This window comes from Lynx rufus, unplaced genomic scaffold (genome assembly GCF_022079265.1).
Source record: "Lynx rufus isolate CCGP_SWC_20201006 ecotype Redwood Valley unplaced genomic scaffold, mLynRuf1.p SCAF_6, whole genome shotgun sequence".
NCBI lineage: Eukaryota > Metazoa > Chordata > Mammalia > Carnivora > Felidae > Lynx > Lynx rufus.
The window spans coordinates 121,180,099-121,196,493 of record NW_025814878.1 but is presented as its reverse complement, the minus strand read 5'-3'; the positions used below and the strand labels follow the sequence as shown (position 1 = coordinate 121,196,493).

General features: G+C 48.4%; 1 protein-coding gene across 1 annotated transcript; it reads right to left on the bottom strand.

The window, feature by feature from the left end:
* Positions 1-1,652: 1,652 nt before the first annotated feature.
* Positions 1,653-12,467, bottom strand: PSMG4 (proteasome assembly chaperone 4). The gene is made up of 3 exons (XM_047102795.1): positions 12,221-12,467; positions 5,437-5,512; positions 1,653-1,843 (listed from the first exon to the last, which is right to left on the bottom strand). Exons 1-3 carry the CDS (start codon positions 12,392-12,394, stop codon positions 1,722-1,724), a joined length of 372 nt encoding a protein of 123 aa, XP_046958751.1. The 5' UTR covers positions 12,395-12,467; the 3' UTR covers positions 1,653-1,721.
* Between the last annotated feature and the right edge of the window lie 3,928 nt (positions 12,468-16,395).

Genomic DNA, 16,395 nt, shown 5'->3' with positions numbered 1-16,395 from the left:
TCCTATTCTGTGGCCTGACAGTCCCTAGAGAGGTCAAGAAATGACTCTCTTACACTGTGATTCTGGGAGGAAAGACTGATAACCCAAACTCTCTTTAATGTAGTATTTTTTAACAAGAAAACACTATTTCTTTAATAAAGTATTTATACCAAACTCTTCTCTCCATATCCCTGATTTTGTGTTACTTATTCTTCTTAGAGAGGGGCCCACCATGCTTGCAACCTACCATGTGGCCGAGGCCTTCGACATTAGCACAGGAAGTCTGCAAAGGAGGCAAGTGTCTTAAACCCCAGATCGGCTCCTCTCAAGTGCCTTTATGTCCTGGCCAGAGTGTACCCACCCCTGGTTGCCTACTAGCTCAGTATGAGACTTCTGCCACTGCATGAAACATGTTACAGGGCCAACTATCTGCCTCTAGCAACAAAAGGGGTCCACATGGACCCTGAAGATTAGAAAATCCTTTGCCAGGGGTCCTCAACCCTGCCTCTGCAGAGCAACATTGTGGGGAGCTTTCCAACTCCACCAAAACCTGGGCCGCAGGCCATCTGAACCTCTGGGGGAAGGTCAGGCATGGGAAATCTGTGAAGGCCACCCCCAGGGATTCAGATGTGAAGCTGGGGTTAGGAGCCACTGACCCATGAAATACTGGCTTTTAGAAAAGAGTGTGAAAGAAAATGTGTAGTGTGGGAAACTAGAAAGTCCGGAACCCACTACACGTGGCAGGCAGGAAAGGGCTACAGATCGAAGGTAGCCAAAGCAGGTTCTTAGGACTTGGGAGAAAAGAAAGTGATAGCAAGAAGAGCAAGGAGGAACTAAAGCATTTGGATCCATAAAAATGAAGTGGATAAATACAATAACTGACATCTAAATTGTGAGGGCACTCACAGAGTCTGCAAAACATGTAGGTGTACTTAATCCTAACAACGCAGTCAAGGCAGAGATTATTCTTGATTTACAGGTGAGGAAACAGGGCCCAGAGAAGTTAGAACTTCACCCAGTCCATAAATCCAGTGAGCAGTGTGAGGCAGGACTGGACCCAGGCCCAAGGGAGAACACGGCAGGAGGAGCCATGCTGGGAAAAGGCTCAGCCAGAATGAGGCAGGAAGAACATAACGTGAAGCACAAAGACTTATTACCTTAATTCTAATTGGGAATGTACACAGCAGGGTCATAACTAATTTACCTCCTTCCTAAATTATCAGTTCCAACAAAATCCCTTTTTATTTTAAAAAAAAAAATTTTAACATTTATTCATTTTTGAGAGATGGAAAGAGACAGAGCAGGAGTTGGGGAGGGGCAGAGAGAGAGAGGGAGACACAGAATCCGAAGCAAGCTCCAGGCTCTGAGCTGTCAGCACAGAGCCTGATGTGGGGCTCGATCCCATGGACCGTGAGATCATGACCTGAGCCGAAGTTGGACACTTAACCAACTGAGCCACCGAAGGGGCCCCAAAATCCCATTTTTTACCCCAGCTCCCTAGTACTGAGCGGTCACAAGGGGAACCCCACCTGCCCATTTTGCTTTTCTCCTCCCCCAAGCTGATCAATTGTAGCCTTTGGCCCACAAGCTGGTGAGGGGGAAGAAGGAAAGTTAGGAAGATTAACCCTTTAAAAACAAAACGTCAACACATACATGAACCTAATGACAAACAGTGAAATTCAATCCATTTATTTAAATGTACATTGTACATAAGTTACAAATCCTCACTTCTGCCACTCTGCCTAGAACTTTTCCGGAAAAGCCTCCATTTCTTCCTTGATCCTGTTTTCTACGAGTAATGCGAAGTTACTGTCCGTGTTTTGAAGGTTATAGCTGACAAACACTTGTTTGTTGGTCTTCCTGGCTAAAAAGAGAAAACATTGGCACAGACGTGACTGAAAAGCCTGGAGGCTGTGTGCACCTCACACCTACCTCACAGCAGAGAGATGCCTGGGACAAGACAGCGAGGTCGCAGGGAGAGAAGGTGGATCTAACCTGTAATGCTCTTCCCCAGCAGCGGCCACAAATGCAGACTACAGTCATTGAGACCCCCTCCTGCTCTCTGCCACAGTGGTTCTCCAAGCATGGCCCCACCTCAGCAGCAGCACCTGAGAGCTTGTTAGAGCTGCAGATTCTCAGGCCCCCATCCCGGAAGCAGGGGGTGGGGCCAGCAACCTGCTTCACAAGCCCTCCAGGGGATCCAAGCGCTAATCCACTATTCTACTTAAAAAGTTGGTTTGTTTTTTTGTGGGGTTTTTTTTTTCACTTTTTTAAAATACAGATAATACCAAAGTATTTAAAATACTTAATTTCTCCTTCAGTACCACCCTTTCTACCAATTCCAGTCTTTTCCCAGGGATAATCCTGGGGCTACATTTCTGTACATTTATATAACACACACTTACATGCACATATTGTGTGCATATACACACAAATGTAGGACTTTCAATTTGATGTTGAAGAGACATTTTGACCCTTTCTACAGAACCAACAGTTGGGATGTACTGCTCCAACTACAAAAATCAAGCACAGTCACATGCCCAGAATCAGAAAGACCTATCCTGAAGGCAATTCAGGCAGTAAGCCTAAACCAGTTAAATATCGACCACACCAGTGATGACGCCTCCTCACTCAACCTGGCCTCACCACACACACAGGGCAAGTGCAAACTCCTACTCCCCACAGAGACACCCACCCGCCCTCCCCCAGCCCACAGACATCAGATGACCATGCCAGCCCTGTCATCAAAGGTGAAAACACGGTGAGGTGAGGTGAGGTGAGGTGAGGTGAGGTGAGGTGAGGTGAGGTTGGCATCTGTCAAGTCACAGCCCACTCGGCCTACTCTTGTTCGGTGGCAGGAAATTCCTTGTCCCCAGAAGGGGGGGGGGCAATCACTCTACTTGCTCAGACAGGCTCTTACAGGGAGCAAAACTATCTGCCTGCACTGTTCACCCAGCAGACCCAGCTGTGCCCTCTGTGCTGCACAGAATAAGGGCGTCCCCATGCACACCAAAGCCCTCCAATGCTTCTGGGGTTACTCTGAACCCACTAGATCTTCTCTTTTTCTACTTCCTTTCACCCTCCATATAAGATACCGTTTCAGGGAGCGCCTGGGTGGCTCAGTCAGTTAAGCGTCCAACTTCGGCTCAGGTCATGACCTCACAGTTTGAGTTCAAGCCCCATGTTGGGCTCCACACTGACAGCTCAGAGCCTGGAGCCTGCTTCAGATTCTGCCTCCCTCTCTCTCTCTGCCCCTCCCCGCTCATGCTGTGTCTCTCTCTCTCTCAAAAATAAATAAACATTTTAAAAAGTTAAAAACAAACAAACAAAAAAAGATACTGTTTCAGGATGCTTCTCTCTTCTCATTACCCCTCTACACAAGCAATGTATTTTCAACGGCAGGGTCCAGACCTAAGCTCGAGATGACCAGAACAGGGAAGGGCAGTGCTGGACAGCCCCCTGGTGACCCCAGCACCAGTGCATCACCAGACCCAGCCACATCATACCACTGACTTTTCCAGCTTTTTCTGTGTGCCTGTCCTTGCTGGGATTCAGGACTCAGGACTGCCAGGTTTTGCTGATAACAAGGCAGGAGGGACCCTTCGTTAATATCTGAGTTTAATAATAAGTTGGTGACGGGGCGCCTGGGTGGCGCAGTCGGTTGGGCGTCCGACTTCAGCCAGGTCACGATCTCGCGGTCCGTGGGTTCGAGCCCCGCATCAGGCTCTGGGCTGATGGCTCAGAGCCTGGAGCCCGTTTCCGATTCTGTGTCTCCCTCTCTCTCTGCCCCTCCCCCGTTCATGCTGTCTCTCTCTGTCCCAAAAATAAATAAAAACGTTGAAAAAAAAAAAATAATAAGTTGGTGAGGACTTATTTTGTCTATGTTCTGTCATAATTTATACAGATTATTAATTGATGGAAACCACATAGGAAAAAAATTTGTTAAAATTTGCACAAAACTAAAAAAAAATAATAGTTTGTTGCATACAAACTGCTCCTAGGCTTTCATCTCAAGGGTACCCTTGGGCCCATCTTACTTTATTGGCATAAACAATTTATTCGTGGCACAGCAAACAAGCCCCCGCCATCCTCTACCAGAATCCGTCTCCCACACTGGGGTGATCCTATAAACATGAACACTCTCCCACGTCTTCGTCTGACCAGGCAGGGCATGCAGTGGTCTATATGATATTACGTGTGTCAGCCCTTCAACGCTGGTAAACACAGAGTGATGCATGTAGAAGCCAAGGGGCATCTTGTCGTCAACTAACTTCACATGGTTCAGAAAAAAAATAGTATCAACACAGGGAATGAGAGCAACTGGGAATCTAGCCGAAGGCTAAGCAGAAATTCCCTGTATCTTTGGGGCAAATTTTCTGTAAATGTAAAATTACTTCCTAATAACAAGTTACCAGAACTTACTAGTTTGGTTACTAGCGCACACTAGTTAGTAGCCAGGTTTCTCTAAAAAGGTACAGTAGATGTTCCTAAAATGCCACAGCTGCCCTTGTGGTTGGCCCTCCTCACGCACAGAACTCAGAGTGGCAAGTCTAGAATGACCAGTCCTCACCCTGCCCCCTCCTCCCCCACCCCCCCTCCAGTGTGTGGCTGTGCTGTTCACCCAGTTGCCTCCCTGAGTGACCAGCATATAAACTTCCACTAAGCAGGGATAGGTTGATAGAAATGTCAGTGCCACTAAATCAGAAGCTTCTTAAAGTCAGGACCCACACCTCAGCCACTGTACACCCCAGCACCAAGACATGGGGCCCCATAATGGGCTCTGGAACCGAACTGACAGGGAGCACTGGTGAACACAATGCCCGAGGAGGAGACAGAGGTTGCCTGGCTGTCCCATGTCTCCAGGTGCGCTGGGAGACGTGGCGACTGAGCACTGGCAGAGGGTAGAACACATACCATCCTGACCCCAACTACCTGGGTATTTCCAGAAAGTATGTGTTTGGGGCCCGGGAGAGGGTGGCACTTTTAACCTCTCGTTCTTGCTCACCACCCTCCATGCCACACTCAGGTCAGGCCAGCCTCCCCTCTTGTGATCTCTGAACAAGGACAACCCCTCCTGTGCAGTGCTGGCAGGCGGCTGCCCGGGGTCTCCTGAGTCACCAGGCGGCTACCCGGAGCCACTGCCTGATAGGTACCGTGGGCACCACTCACACTCTCCTCCCACGAGGAGGTAATGTGTTTACAGGAGGGAACTGAATCACCTTGTCATTCATCAGCTTGCACAGCAGCCAAGGCATGACGTGGGAGGCCCTTAAGAACATGCTGGCCCTGAGACAGTGGTCATGGTCAAGGGCATGGACAAGCCCTCCTTAAAGAAGACATCTGTGCTCATCTCTCAATACAAGGATTCTTTCCTTCTAAAGTCACCGGCCTCATGGTTCCATTAAACAGCGAAGTCCCCACCCAGCTGCTCCTGCAGCACCAGCCGTGGGCACGTACCTAAGCGCTGGGCAAGGCCAGAGGAGGTCGTATCAGAAGTGTCTCCGAGGAGGGAGGTAGACACGGGGATGGAATCCTAAAAAGAAATAAAGAAAACAATGCTGCTTCTCCATCGGCCAAACTTCTGTAGCTTCTGATTCATCCTTCCTGGCAATGGCAGGTTCTGGTAGGTTAGACACTTTTACCAAGAGGAGGAAGGTCTGGCATCTGTGTCAACAGCCAGGTCGGTTAACCCTCTACTGTATGTGATGTCACAGAGCTAGGACAGACGAAGAGCAGTCACTTGAAGCTGGCATCACAGTGCTGTTAATAAGCTATAAGACTTACTTTACACAAAAGGCTTGTTTTAGGGTTGGAAGCCCCAAAGCATGCTGAAGGGCAACACTACCACCAAGAGATCATTAAGGGCACAGAGGAAAGCTCGTCACAGAGTCTGGGTGCCACTGCTACCAGGTCCCTCTAGCCCGCAAGTCAGGCATCAACGGAGAAGGCAGGACACCAATCTCCTCATCCAGACCTGTAAGAGAGCACACGGCTCCATGCCCCTGAAGGGGTCTACGCTCTTCAAGGTCAACAAGGGCCCTATGAGTTTGCAAAAGGACATCAGTCATCAGGGTCCAAATAACGAATAAAGGAACATCAGATTATGTTTGGCCAATCCTCATTTCAGATAAGAAGCAATAAAACTAAAGATAAATAAATGTGGCCCTTCTGAAATTTAGAAGAAATCTTACTTCCAATTACTTTGGGGTTTTGCTTGTTTGTTTTTTTTTGAGAGAGAGAGAGAGAGAGAGAGAAAGTGGGAGGGAGGGAGGGAGGGAGGGGGAGAGAGAGAGAGAGAGAAAGAGAGAGAGAGAGAGAGAGAGAGAATGAATCCCAAGCAGGCTCCACACTGTCAGCCCAAAGTTCAATGAGGGGCTCAAACTCATAAACCAGGAGATCATGACCTGAGCCGAAATCAAGAGTCGAACGCTTAAAGTGACTGAGCCACCCAGGCGCCCCATCCAATTACTTTTGGAAGTAACTCCCCTTACCATTAAACTTCCTACCTAGCTTAGGAGAAAAAAAAATCACTAACTTATAATATGGTCAAACTTACTTCTATCAAAATATTAGACTTCTAAAAGAAACAGCCTCAGTACAGAGGCAAGATTTTTAGAAGAATAAGCTTCTGCCACCAAAGGCTCTGGGGTTGGTGCCCATCCCCCCACACTGTCCAGGTAGAGACAGGTGAACTGAACAAACACCTGCTGTGTGCCAGATACTGTGAGTAAAGCATGGATCAGAGACTGCTCTTTGTCTCCTAGGGGTTCAAAGTCACTTCAAAAGGAGAGAGAACTTGTTCAGGTCTATAAGAGATGATCAAAAAACACAGGGTAAGAACAAAAGCATTTACTGCAAGCTTTTTTGTTGAAAAGATAACAAAAACATGATCTTAATGAATATGCTGTTTACAAAGTTCAAGTTCAACATTCAGCTCTATGCTAATAGTATCTAAACTCTAGGGGCGCCTGGGTGGCGCAGTCGGTTAAGCGTCCGACTTCAGCCAGGTCACGATCTCGCGGTCCGGGAGTTCGAGCCCCGCGTCAGGCTCTGGGCTGATGGCTCGGAGCCTGGAGCCTGCTTCCGATTCTGTGTCTCCCTCTCTCTCTGCCCCTCCCCCGTTCATGCTCTGTCTCTCTCTGTCCCAAAAAATAAAAATAAATGTTGAAAAAAAAAAAAAAATTTAAACTCTAGAAAATCTACCTTAACAAGGTGGTCATTTCCCACCAAAAACAAAACTAAAAACTCCATATTGTTACCCTTAGTACTTCGTTATTTCCAAAATCATACTGCACCCAACTGGTCTCCCAGGCACACATAGGCCTAGACAGTTTTACTGTGGATGGGGCACCAAGTGGGCCCAACACATGCTAAATTACCTGAGCAAATAGGGCCCCATGTCCCCTTTTCCCTGGTCTCAGGCCAGCCTCCATCATGTTGGGGGAATCTGTATCACCCTTGTTCTAAAGCCTCTCGTGGTGCCACAAACAGACCACGTGGGGCCAGCTGGAAGAAAAGCAGGGCATGTGATTTTGTTCTAGATGGTCTTGTCTTGTGTGTGGGGGTAGAGGGGAAAGGGAGGAGGGAGGAGACATCACAGACCCTTTGGTGCCATCCTCCATGCATGGGCCAACAACCTTTTCCTAGGAAGGGCCAGAGGGTAAATCGTTTAGGTTTTTGTTGTTGTTGTTGCTTTTTTTAAATGTTTCTATTTATTTTTGACAGTGAGAGAAACAAAGCACGAGTGGGGGAGGGGCAGAGAGAGAGGGAGACAGAATTTGAAGCAGGTTCCAGGCTCTGAGCTGTCAGCACAGGGCCCGATGAGGGGCTAGAACTCATAAACCACGAGATCATGACCTGAGCTGAAGTCTGACACTTTACCGACTGAGCCACCCAGGCGCCCCTAAATCATTTAGTTTTTTATGGAGAAGGTCCAGTTGTAACTGTTCGATGCTGCTATCAAATTACAAAAGCTCTGACAGACATTACTGAATGGATGGGCAGATCTATGTTCCAATAAAACTTTGTTACAAAAGTAGACTGGCAGCAGGCCAGCCTGTAGGTCCTGGTTTGCCAAGCCCTATTCCACAGAAATCCTGTGTTTCCTGCTGTAAGCTATGGTCTACACTTCTCTCCGGTTGGCTGGGTGCTCTGTTCCTGAAGGACAATGTACAGGTACACAAGGTGGCCAATAAGTGGGGAATGAACTTCTGACAGGTCTGGTAACTGAGACTGGCCCCTTTTCCTTTTCCTACCTGATCTTCGTGGAATGTGAGTTTCCATTTGAGAAAATACACCCTTCTAGGAACTATGACTACCAAATGGTCAGACTGCCAAACTGCACCAAAGCAGCCCACAGGAGGAATCCTGAAATTGACTCAAGGAAGCAATGCCTGGTTTTACTAATGAGCAGTCCTGGGCCCCATGTGACCCACAGCCTAACCCACTGTCTATGACTATAGCCTTAGGACTATGAAAGAAGGAGGTTCCGGGGCGCCTGGGTGGCGCAGTCGGTTAAGCGTCCGACTTCAGCCAGGTCACGATCTCGCGGTCCGGGAGTTCGAGCCCCGCGTCGGGCTCTGGGCTGATGGCTCAGAGCCTGGAGCCTGTTTCCGATTCTGTGTCTCCCTCTCTCTCTGCCCCTCCCCCGTTCATGCTCTGTCTCTCTCTGTCCCAAAAATAAAAATAAAACGAAAAAAAAAAAAAAAAAAAAAGAAGGAGGTTCCAGGGCACCACAGGCTCCAAACACACCACCGTATCCATCACCCTGTGCCCCCACAGACCCTCTACCTCTCCCCTCCAATGAAAGAAGACATGGAACTGCCACCTGCCCAAAGGCCCAGCTGCGGGTACCCACCAGAAAAGAAATCAAAGAAAACCCACCCAGGAAAAGAACAGCAAGAAGGGAAAGGGCAGAAGAAGGACACTGTGTGAAGACATCCAGAGGTCCCACTCAGAGGCTGTCTCCTTCCCCGAAGCCTTGCCCAGGTCCTGCCTGATGGCTCTCTCCTCTGATTGCCCACCACCCCAAGGGCCCCTTAGAGATTACAATCCTTACAGTCTGCCAGGCTGCAGGTTACTACTGGTAGCCCTCCCTAGCAAACCCAGAGTTCCTCCACGGGGGCCTCATTGTTTCATTCAGCAATGATTTAATGAGCAGCTTGCCAGGCTACTCCTAAACCAGACAAACCTCACCTCCACCATGGATACTGACAATAAACTGCAGAGGAAGCAATACTGGGGCATGCCCATGTACTAAAGCAGGGAGGAAGGCAGTAGCAGGGGAGCTCTACCAGGTAGCAGAGCCTAAAGGGTTACTGTAAAGTCTCTGACCTGTACTCTGAGGTTACCTCTTGAAAGGTCTGCAGCAGAAGGATGACAGTATCTGATTGCCGTCTGCTGCCCTTGCAGGGAACTAGCCACATGGCAGTGTTGTGGGCTGAACTGTGTCCTCCAAAAAGAAAAGTCCACATCCTAACCCTTAGCACTTGTGAATGTGACTTTACTGGAAATAGGGTCTTTGCAGAGATGTAAGTTAAGATGAGGTCATAATGGAATAGGGTGGACCCTTAATCTATTATGACTGGGGTCTTTACAAGAAAACACACAGAGAAACACACAGAGAAGATGGCCAGTGACACCACAGGCAGAGATCTGAGTGATGAAGCCACAAGCCAAGGAATGCCAGGATTGCCCCCAACACCAGAAGATGGGAGAGGCATGGGAAGATTTCTCCCTATGAGCCATCAGAAGGAACCAGCCCTGCCGACACCTTGACTTTGGACTTCTGGCCTCCAGAACTGTGAGGGAATAGATCTTGGTTGGTTTAAGCCCCCCAGTTTGTGGCACTTTGTCACAGCAGCTCTAAGAAATGAACACAAACAGCAAAGGGGGAATCAGGCTAGGAGGAAAGGAGATGCTGCGGGCTTCACCGAGGGCAGGCTGGAAAGGAGGTGAGAGGTGTGTAAGCAACCTTTTAGGCAACCAACTTGAACAATGGAAACCTGAGTAAGATAGAAGGGCCCACAGTGCCCTCCAACCCCTTGGCTGAATACAAACAGGCCCATTAGGTGACCCACCTCAAAATATCCTTAAGTCCTAGCTGACCAATGGGTGGGTTACTTACACTTGGGCACAGTGTTGGAGAAGTAAATAAAGTACGCCAAAGATGGCCAAAGGAACTAAAACAAACTCTGGTCTCTAGCTTAGAGACCCCTCCTCCAGGTTCTTCTTCCTTTGCTGTGTGCACGAAAACCCCCACAGATATGGAAGCTGGCGGCTATAAATTACCCTCCTCACTTGCATTCCGGGCTCAGACCTTTGGAGAAACAGTCTCCTCTGAGAACACTGGTGTGAAACAATTATCTCCAATCCACAAAGATCTCCTAGTGCCGCTTGGTTTTTCCACCAGGGTTCCAGCCTGGTTCCATAACACAGGTACCAAAAAAGGAAAATTCCATTAGAACCCACACCCCCTTAACTACAGCCCCTCACCACTGCCTCCAGGCAGTCTCTCCCTTGCTGTCCTTCCCCCAGCTCCCTTGTGGTGTATTCAATAAACTTCTACCTCCTTTGTTCTGCCTTGGGTGAACTCTTTCACTGACCCAGCCAGGCCAACATGGTGGTTGGATTCCCCCTATGTGTTGATGGACGGCAGTGCTACATATTCACTGACACTCGCCATGGGGAGAGTGGGAGAGTAATCAAGGTTTGAATGGAGTTTCCACAACAACAGATGGGCTGGCTGTGAAAGAAACAGGTCTGAGGGAAGAGGTTAAGAGTTAGGTCTTACTTTTCTAAAGAAAACATCCAGATAGCCAACAGGCACATGAAAAGATGCTCAATGTCACTCCTCATCAGGGAAATACAAATCAAAACCACACTCAGATATCACCTCATTCCAGTCAGAGTGGCTAAAATGAACAAATCAGGAGACCATAGATGCTGGAGAGGATGTGGAGAAACAGGAACCCTCTTGCACTGTTGGTGGGAATGCAAATTGGTGCAGCTGCTCTGGAAAACAGTGTGGAGGTTCCTCAGAAAATTAAAAATAGATCTACCCTATGACCCAGCAATAGCCCTGCTAGGAATCTACCCAAGGGATACAGGAGTGCTGATGCACAGCAGCACTTTCAACAATAGCCAAATTATGGAAAGAACCTAAATGTCCATCAACTGACAAATGGATAAAGATGTGGTTTATATATACAACGGAATACTACCTGGCAATGAGAAAGAATGAAATCTGGCCACTTGTAGCAACATGGATGGAACTGGAGAGTGTTATAAGGGAAATAAGTCAGGCAGAGAAAGACAGATACCCTATGTTTTCACTTATATGTGGATCCTGAGAAACTCAACAGAAGACCAAGGGGGAGAAGAAGGAGGGGAAAAAAGTTAGAGAGGAAAGGAGGCAAACCATAAGAGACTCTTTTAAATACTGAGAATAAACTGAGGGTTGATGGGGGTTGGGGGGTAAGTGGGTGATGGGCATTGAGGAGGGCACCTGTTGGGATGAGCACTGGGTATTGCATGGAAACCAATTTGACAATAAATTTCATATTTAAAAAAAAAAGCAGCACCTTAGAAGTAGCGGGGGGGGGGTTGGGCGGGGAGGAAGGAGTTGGATCTTAAAATATGTCTAGTGTTAGATGCCTATCAGATTTTCAGGTGGAGACACAGGAGTCCGAGGTCTGTACTGGAAACAAAGAAAATTAGGTGTGTTCAATACAGAGATGGCAGGAAAACTAAGAGGTGGATACCATCCTTCGGGAGGGGGAGTGTGACCAGACAGAAGTCCCACGACAAAGCCCTGAACATTCCAACTACTGAGCGGGGCTCGAGGAGCCAGCAGAGGGGCGCCCGCCTTAAAGATAGAGGAGGAAGGGATCGGCGGGGATCGCCTGGGGGCCCACGCCCGGCCGACGGCATTCGGCTCCCCACGGATGGTGCAGGCCAGAACCCCGGTTCCTTAAGACATCACAGGAAGAGTTCCGGAGAGCCCCGAGGCCCCCTGGGCCCAGGAAAGACTGAGGGCACAAGTAGGGAACCACAACCCCCACTATTCCGGGCGGGCACCAGGCGCGTGCCTGGACCCTCAGTCACGTGCCTGGACCCTCAGTCACCTTGCCTCCCAGCCCCCGCCCCCATACCCGCCCGACCCCTCGCACCCCAACCTTCCACGCCGGCCGGCATTCCCAGTCCTTCCCCCAGCCTCCGCCCCCTCCAGACCCGCACTCACGTAGCGGTTGCACATGGCCACCGCGAGGTTGCGCAGGTGAGGCGTGGCCCCCACCCACAGGAAAAGCGAGTCCGTCAGCCGCATGACGTGGAAGTGGACGAGCTGCTCCCACAGCCTCGCGCTGAAGTTGTGCAGGGAGACGTCCCCGCCAGCGGCGGCCGGCGGCCCGTCCATGCCGCCCGGCGGGCCCACGCCCGCAAACGCCGAGACTCCGGTCCCGCTGCCGTCGTCGGCCGGGCCAGACCCAAGCAAGCGAGCGACGAGAGGTCGAGCGCGCTTTCGCTTTCGGTCCGGGGAGGAGGCGGGGCTAGCCCGGGACGTAGGCGGGGCCGGGAGTGGGCGGGGGCGGGCGGCTAGAAAACGCCGAGTAGGCCGGGCCCTGGTTGCGCTGTCCCGCCGGCCTCTCCTGGCGCCCGGGTCTACTGGAAACCCGCGGTCCTCAGCAGCAGGGGCTGGGCCGGTGTCCGGCGGTGACCTTAGGGAGTCCGCGGGCGCCTGGCAGAACCCGCCCTTGCTTGTTCCTTCCCTCCTTCACCCCAATTAGTGTTCGATGAGTAGCATTCAAGGGCTGGAGCTAGCTGCCTCGTCTTCCCAAGTCCTGACTCACAGCCCTTCGGAGACAACCACTTTTAAATTAGTGCCTTAAGATCTCATAGCGCAGCCGCCTCCCCTCACACCGTCTTAGGTTTGGTTTACCAAAATCCTCCTCCCCTAGCAGCCCTGTACCTTCAGGGAAGCCTTGAATGCAGCTAGGCTTTGAGAAAGGCAGCAATATTGGGAGAAAGCCTCTAAAAGTTGAGTCAACTAAATTGGCAGGAGGCTGGGCTGGAACTCTTGATTGAACTCAGACCCCCTGAGGTTTGTAGTCTTGGGCAAGCCTGGGCCTTGAGGTGACCTTTTAACCTTTCTGAGACTCAGCTTCCTCGTAGGCAAAACGAAAATAAGAATAGGTAACTTTCAGAGGAGTAGAAAGCATGAGTCTCTATGTAGGAAGCACCATCAATGGTGGCCATTATAACGCCTGCTAAAGAACCCGTTAATTGGACATTGCAGAGTTGAAATAAGGAAGCCTGCAATATAAGAGAATGTTTATGGTAAAAGCAAGCAGGACCCATTTTGTCAGATTCTGTTACAATAGGCCCTTGGGTTTTACATCAAAACTATCAGAGTCCAGGGGTGCCTGGGTGGCTCAGTCGGTTGGGCGTCCGACTTCAGCTCAGGTCAGGATCTCGCGGCCAGAGAGTTCGAGCCCCGCATCGGGCTCTGTGCTGACAGCTCAGAGCCTGTTTTGGATTCTGGGTCTCCCTCTCTCTCTGACCCACCCCGTTCATGCTCTATCTCTCTCTGTCTCAAAAATAAATAAATGTTAAAAAAAATTAAAAATAAAAAAAATAAAACTATCAGAGTCCTACTTTTTAAATCTCTAATAGGTCTCAGTTGACTAAATTGAAATTTAAAAGGTTAAGTACTGGGGTGCCTGGGTGGCCCAGTGGTTTAAGCATCTGACTTCTGTTCAGGTCATGGTCTCAGAGTGCCTGAGTTTGAGCCCCCATTGGGCTCTCTGCTATCAGCATAGAGCCTGCTTCAGATCCTCTGTCTCATTCTCTCTGCCCCTCCCCTGCACGCCCTCTCTCTCTCAAAAATAAGTAAACGTTAAAAAAAAATAAAAGATTAAGTATTTTTACAGGTCTATTCTATTTGCTAATTAGCAATGATGCACTATAATAGTTAACTTTCAGGTCAATTTTTTAAACAGCTTTATTAAGATATAATTGACATACAATAACTACCCATATTTAAAGTGTATATATTGAAGTTTTGACACATGTACAACCAGTGAAACCATGGCTACAATCAAGATAGTGAACATGTCCATCAGCCCCGGAGGTTTCCTCAAGCCCCTCTTTAATCCTTCCTGCTGCCCATGACCACTAATCTGCATTTTGTCACTACAGATTAGTTTGAATTTTCGAGAGTTTTAGATAAATGGAATCATAGAGTATGTACAATTATTTTTGTCTGCCTTTTCACTCACCATAGTTACTTTGAGATCCATCCATTGTTGTGTGTATCAATAGTTCATTTCTTTTTATTGCTGAGCAGTATTCCATCGTATGGTCACACCACTCTTTGTTTATTCCTTCACACACTGATGCTCATTTAGGCTGTTTCCAGTTTGGGGCTATTACACTAAAGCTGTTACCCATATGCTTTCACTTCTCATATATAAAGACCTAGGAGTAGAATGGTTGTATCATATAGTAGCTGTATGTGTAACCTTTTAAGAACCTGACAAACTGTTTTCCATAGTGATTATACCATTGTACATTACCATCTGTGTATGGAGTTCTAGGTCCTCCACATCCCCATCAAACAGCAAGGACCATGCCAACTACTTGATATAATCAAGATTGTTCATTTTAGTCATTCTAAGTGGCATATAGTGGTATCTCATTATGGTTTTAATTTGCATTTCCTTAATTACTAATGGACCTCAGTTTATACTTCACGCCATGCACAAAAACAAACTCAGAGTGGTTCATAGACCTAAACATAAAATTTTAAACTATAAAACTTCCAGAGGAAAATGTAAGAGGAAACTTTTGTGACCTTTAATTAGACAAAGATTTCATAGATACAAGAAAGCATCATGAAAGAAAGCAAGATCCATAAAAGAACAAATTGGTAAATGGAACCAATGAAGCAAATGATCTCACCACATCTCACCTCTGACACCCTCTAATGCTTCATCCCCTAGACAACAAACAATTTTTAAAATGAGAATTTATATCTAAGGAATCCAGAAGAACTGTCTGGAGAAATTGGGCAACTAGTTAATAGTCTGTTGCCTCGATGCTCTCCTCCACACGCACCCAGCACAGGTGGAAGAGAACCCCTCTCTGCACCTACGTCAGGGCACTGAGCACCCCTGGGAAAACCACCTCACCCAGCAGGTGAGGGTCACAGTCAGCCATGGCCCTCAACATCAGTTGCCCCTCAAACATTACCCTGCAGTCCCTAGACTGTGTCCTCTCTCATTTATTCTAAGGACTATTCTCCTCAAGCCTTAACCCTACCCGAGCTCAAGTTCACCAGATAAGCTGCCTCTAATTTTACAAAGAAAACAGAGGTTACTCTTATCTTCATCTGACCTCATTCTTGCCATCTTCTCCTCCCTCCATTACAGTGAGTTTCTCCTCCCCTGTCAAAGGTTAATCTATCCACCTGTACTCTGAACCTGTCTTTCTCCACATCCTCAAGAATTCTGTCAACTTTGGTGGCTTCTCCAAAGGGTCAGTGGTGGGCTCTGGGATGTACGACCCAGATCCCCCTTCAGGAAAGGACTTGTCTCAGCTGCTGGAAAAGCTGTTAGCAGAAAGTCTTCTATTGTCACCTCCTTTGGAGTTTGAATACCCCTCCCAGGGCAGCTCACATCCAATGACTGATGGAGGTAACAGTATAGAGGTCAGTCCATTTCAGTCCAATGCAAGACAACTATGATGGGCCATTTTTGCTCCACAGTGCCCACGGATTCAACTGAGGCCGATTACAAGAGTTGTATTCACCTTACACCATCAGAGGAAACTATGGATGGATGATTGGGATGCTGAGTGTGTCACCCCAGTCAAATCTTATGGTCCCTTGCTCAGTTTCCAGACCTAGAACCCAATAACTGAAGACATGTCCTGGTCCCCTGCAACACCATAGTAAGTATACACAGTATTACTATCCAGCCCTCCCCCAAAGAGACCGAAGGTCATTTACTCAGGTAACACTATGCTAGGGAAAGAGGAAGATCTGAGCATTTTAAGAGTCAGAGTTGGAACTGAGATATGCAGATCTGAAGTGTCATCTTGGTCTTCCTGCTAAAGTGGGCGTATACAGGAACCAGACATTAGATGGAGTCCCACCAAGGGTCCATTTGGTCTGCAGCCCCATCTGGGATCATTTGCCTGGTCCCTGAATATATAATTGGAATAGGCATAGTTGAAAGTTGGCACAATCCCCACGGTGGGGCCTGTACCTGGGGGGTAAGAGCTATCATAGTGAAGAAAGCCAAGTGGAAGCCTATGAAACTGCCCCTGCCCCAGCCAAGGAATATTGCATCAAGGGGAGCATGGTGGAAATTAGTGCCACCCCTAAGGATCCAGAGGATTCAATGGTGGTGGCCTTCA

Excerpts from the sequence above, each read along its gene's own strand:
- PSMG4 (XM_047102795.1), bottom strand. The coding sequence starts at position 12,394 with ATGGACGGGCCGCCGGCCGCCGCTGGCGGGGACGTCTCCCTGCACAAC. Across the intron at positions 5,513-12,220 it reads TGGCCATGTGCAACCGCTAC|GATTCCATCCCCGTGTCTAC; the intron begins GTGAGTGCGGGT and ends ATTTCTTTTTAG. Across the intron at positions 1,844-5,436 it reads TGGCCTTGCCCAGCGCTTAG|CCAGGAAGACCAACAAACAA; the intron begins GTACGTGCCCAC and ends TTCTCTTTTTAG.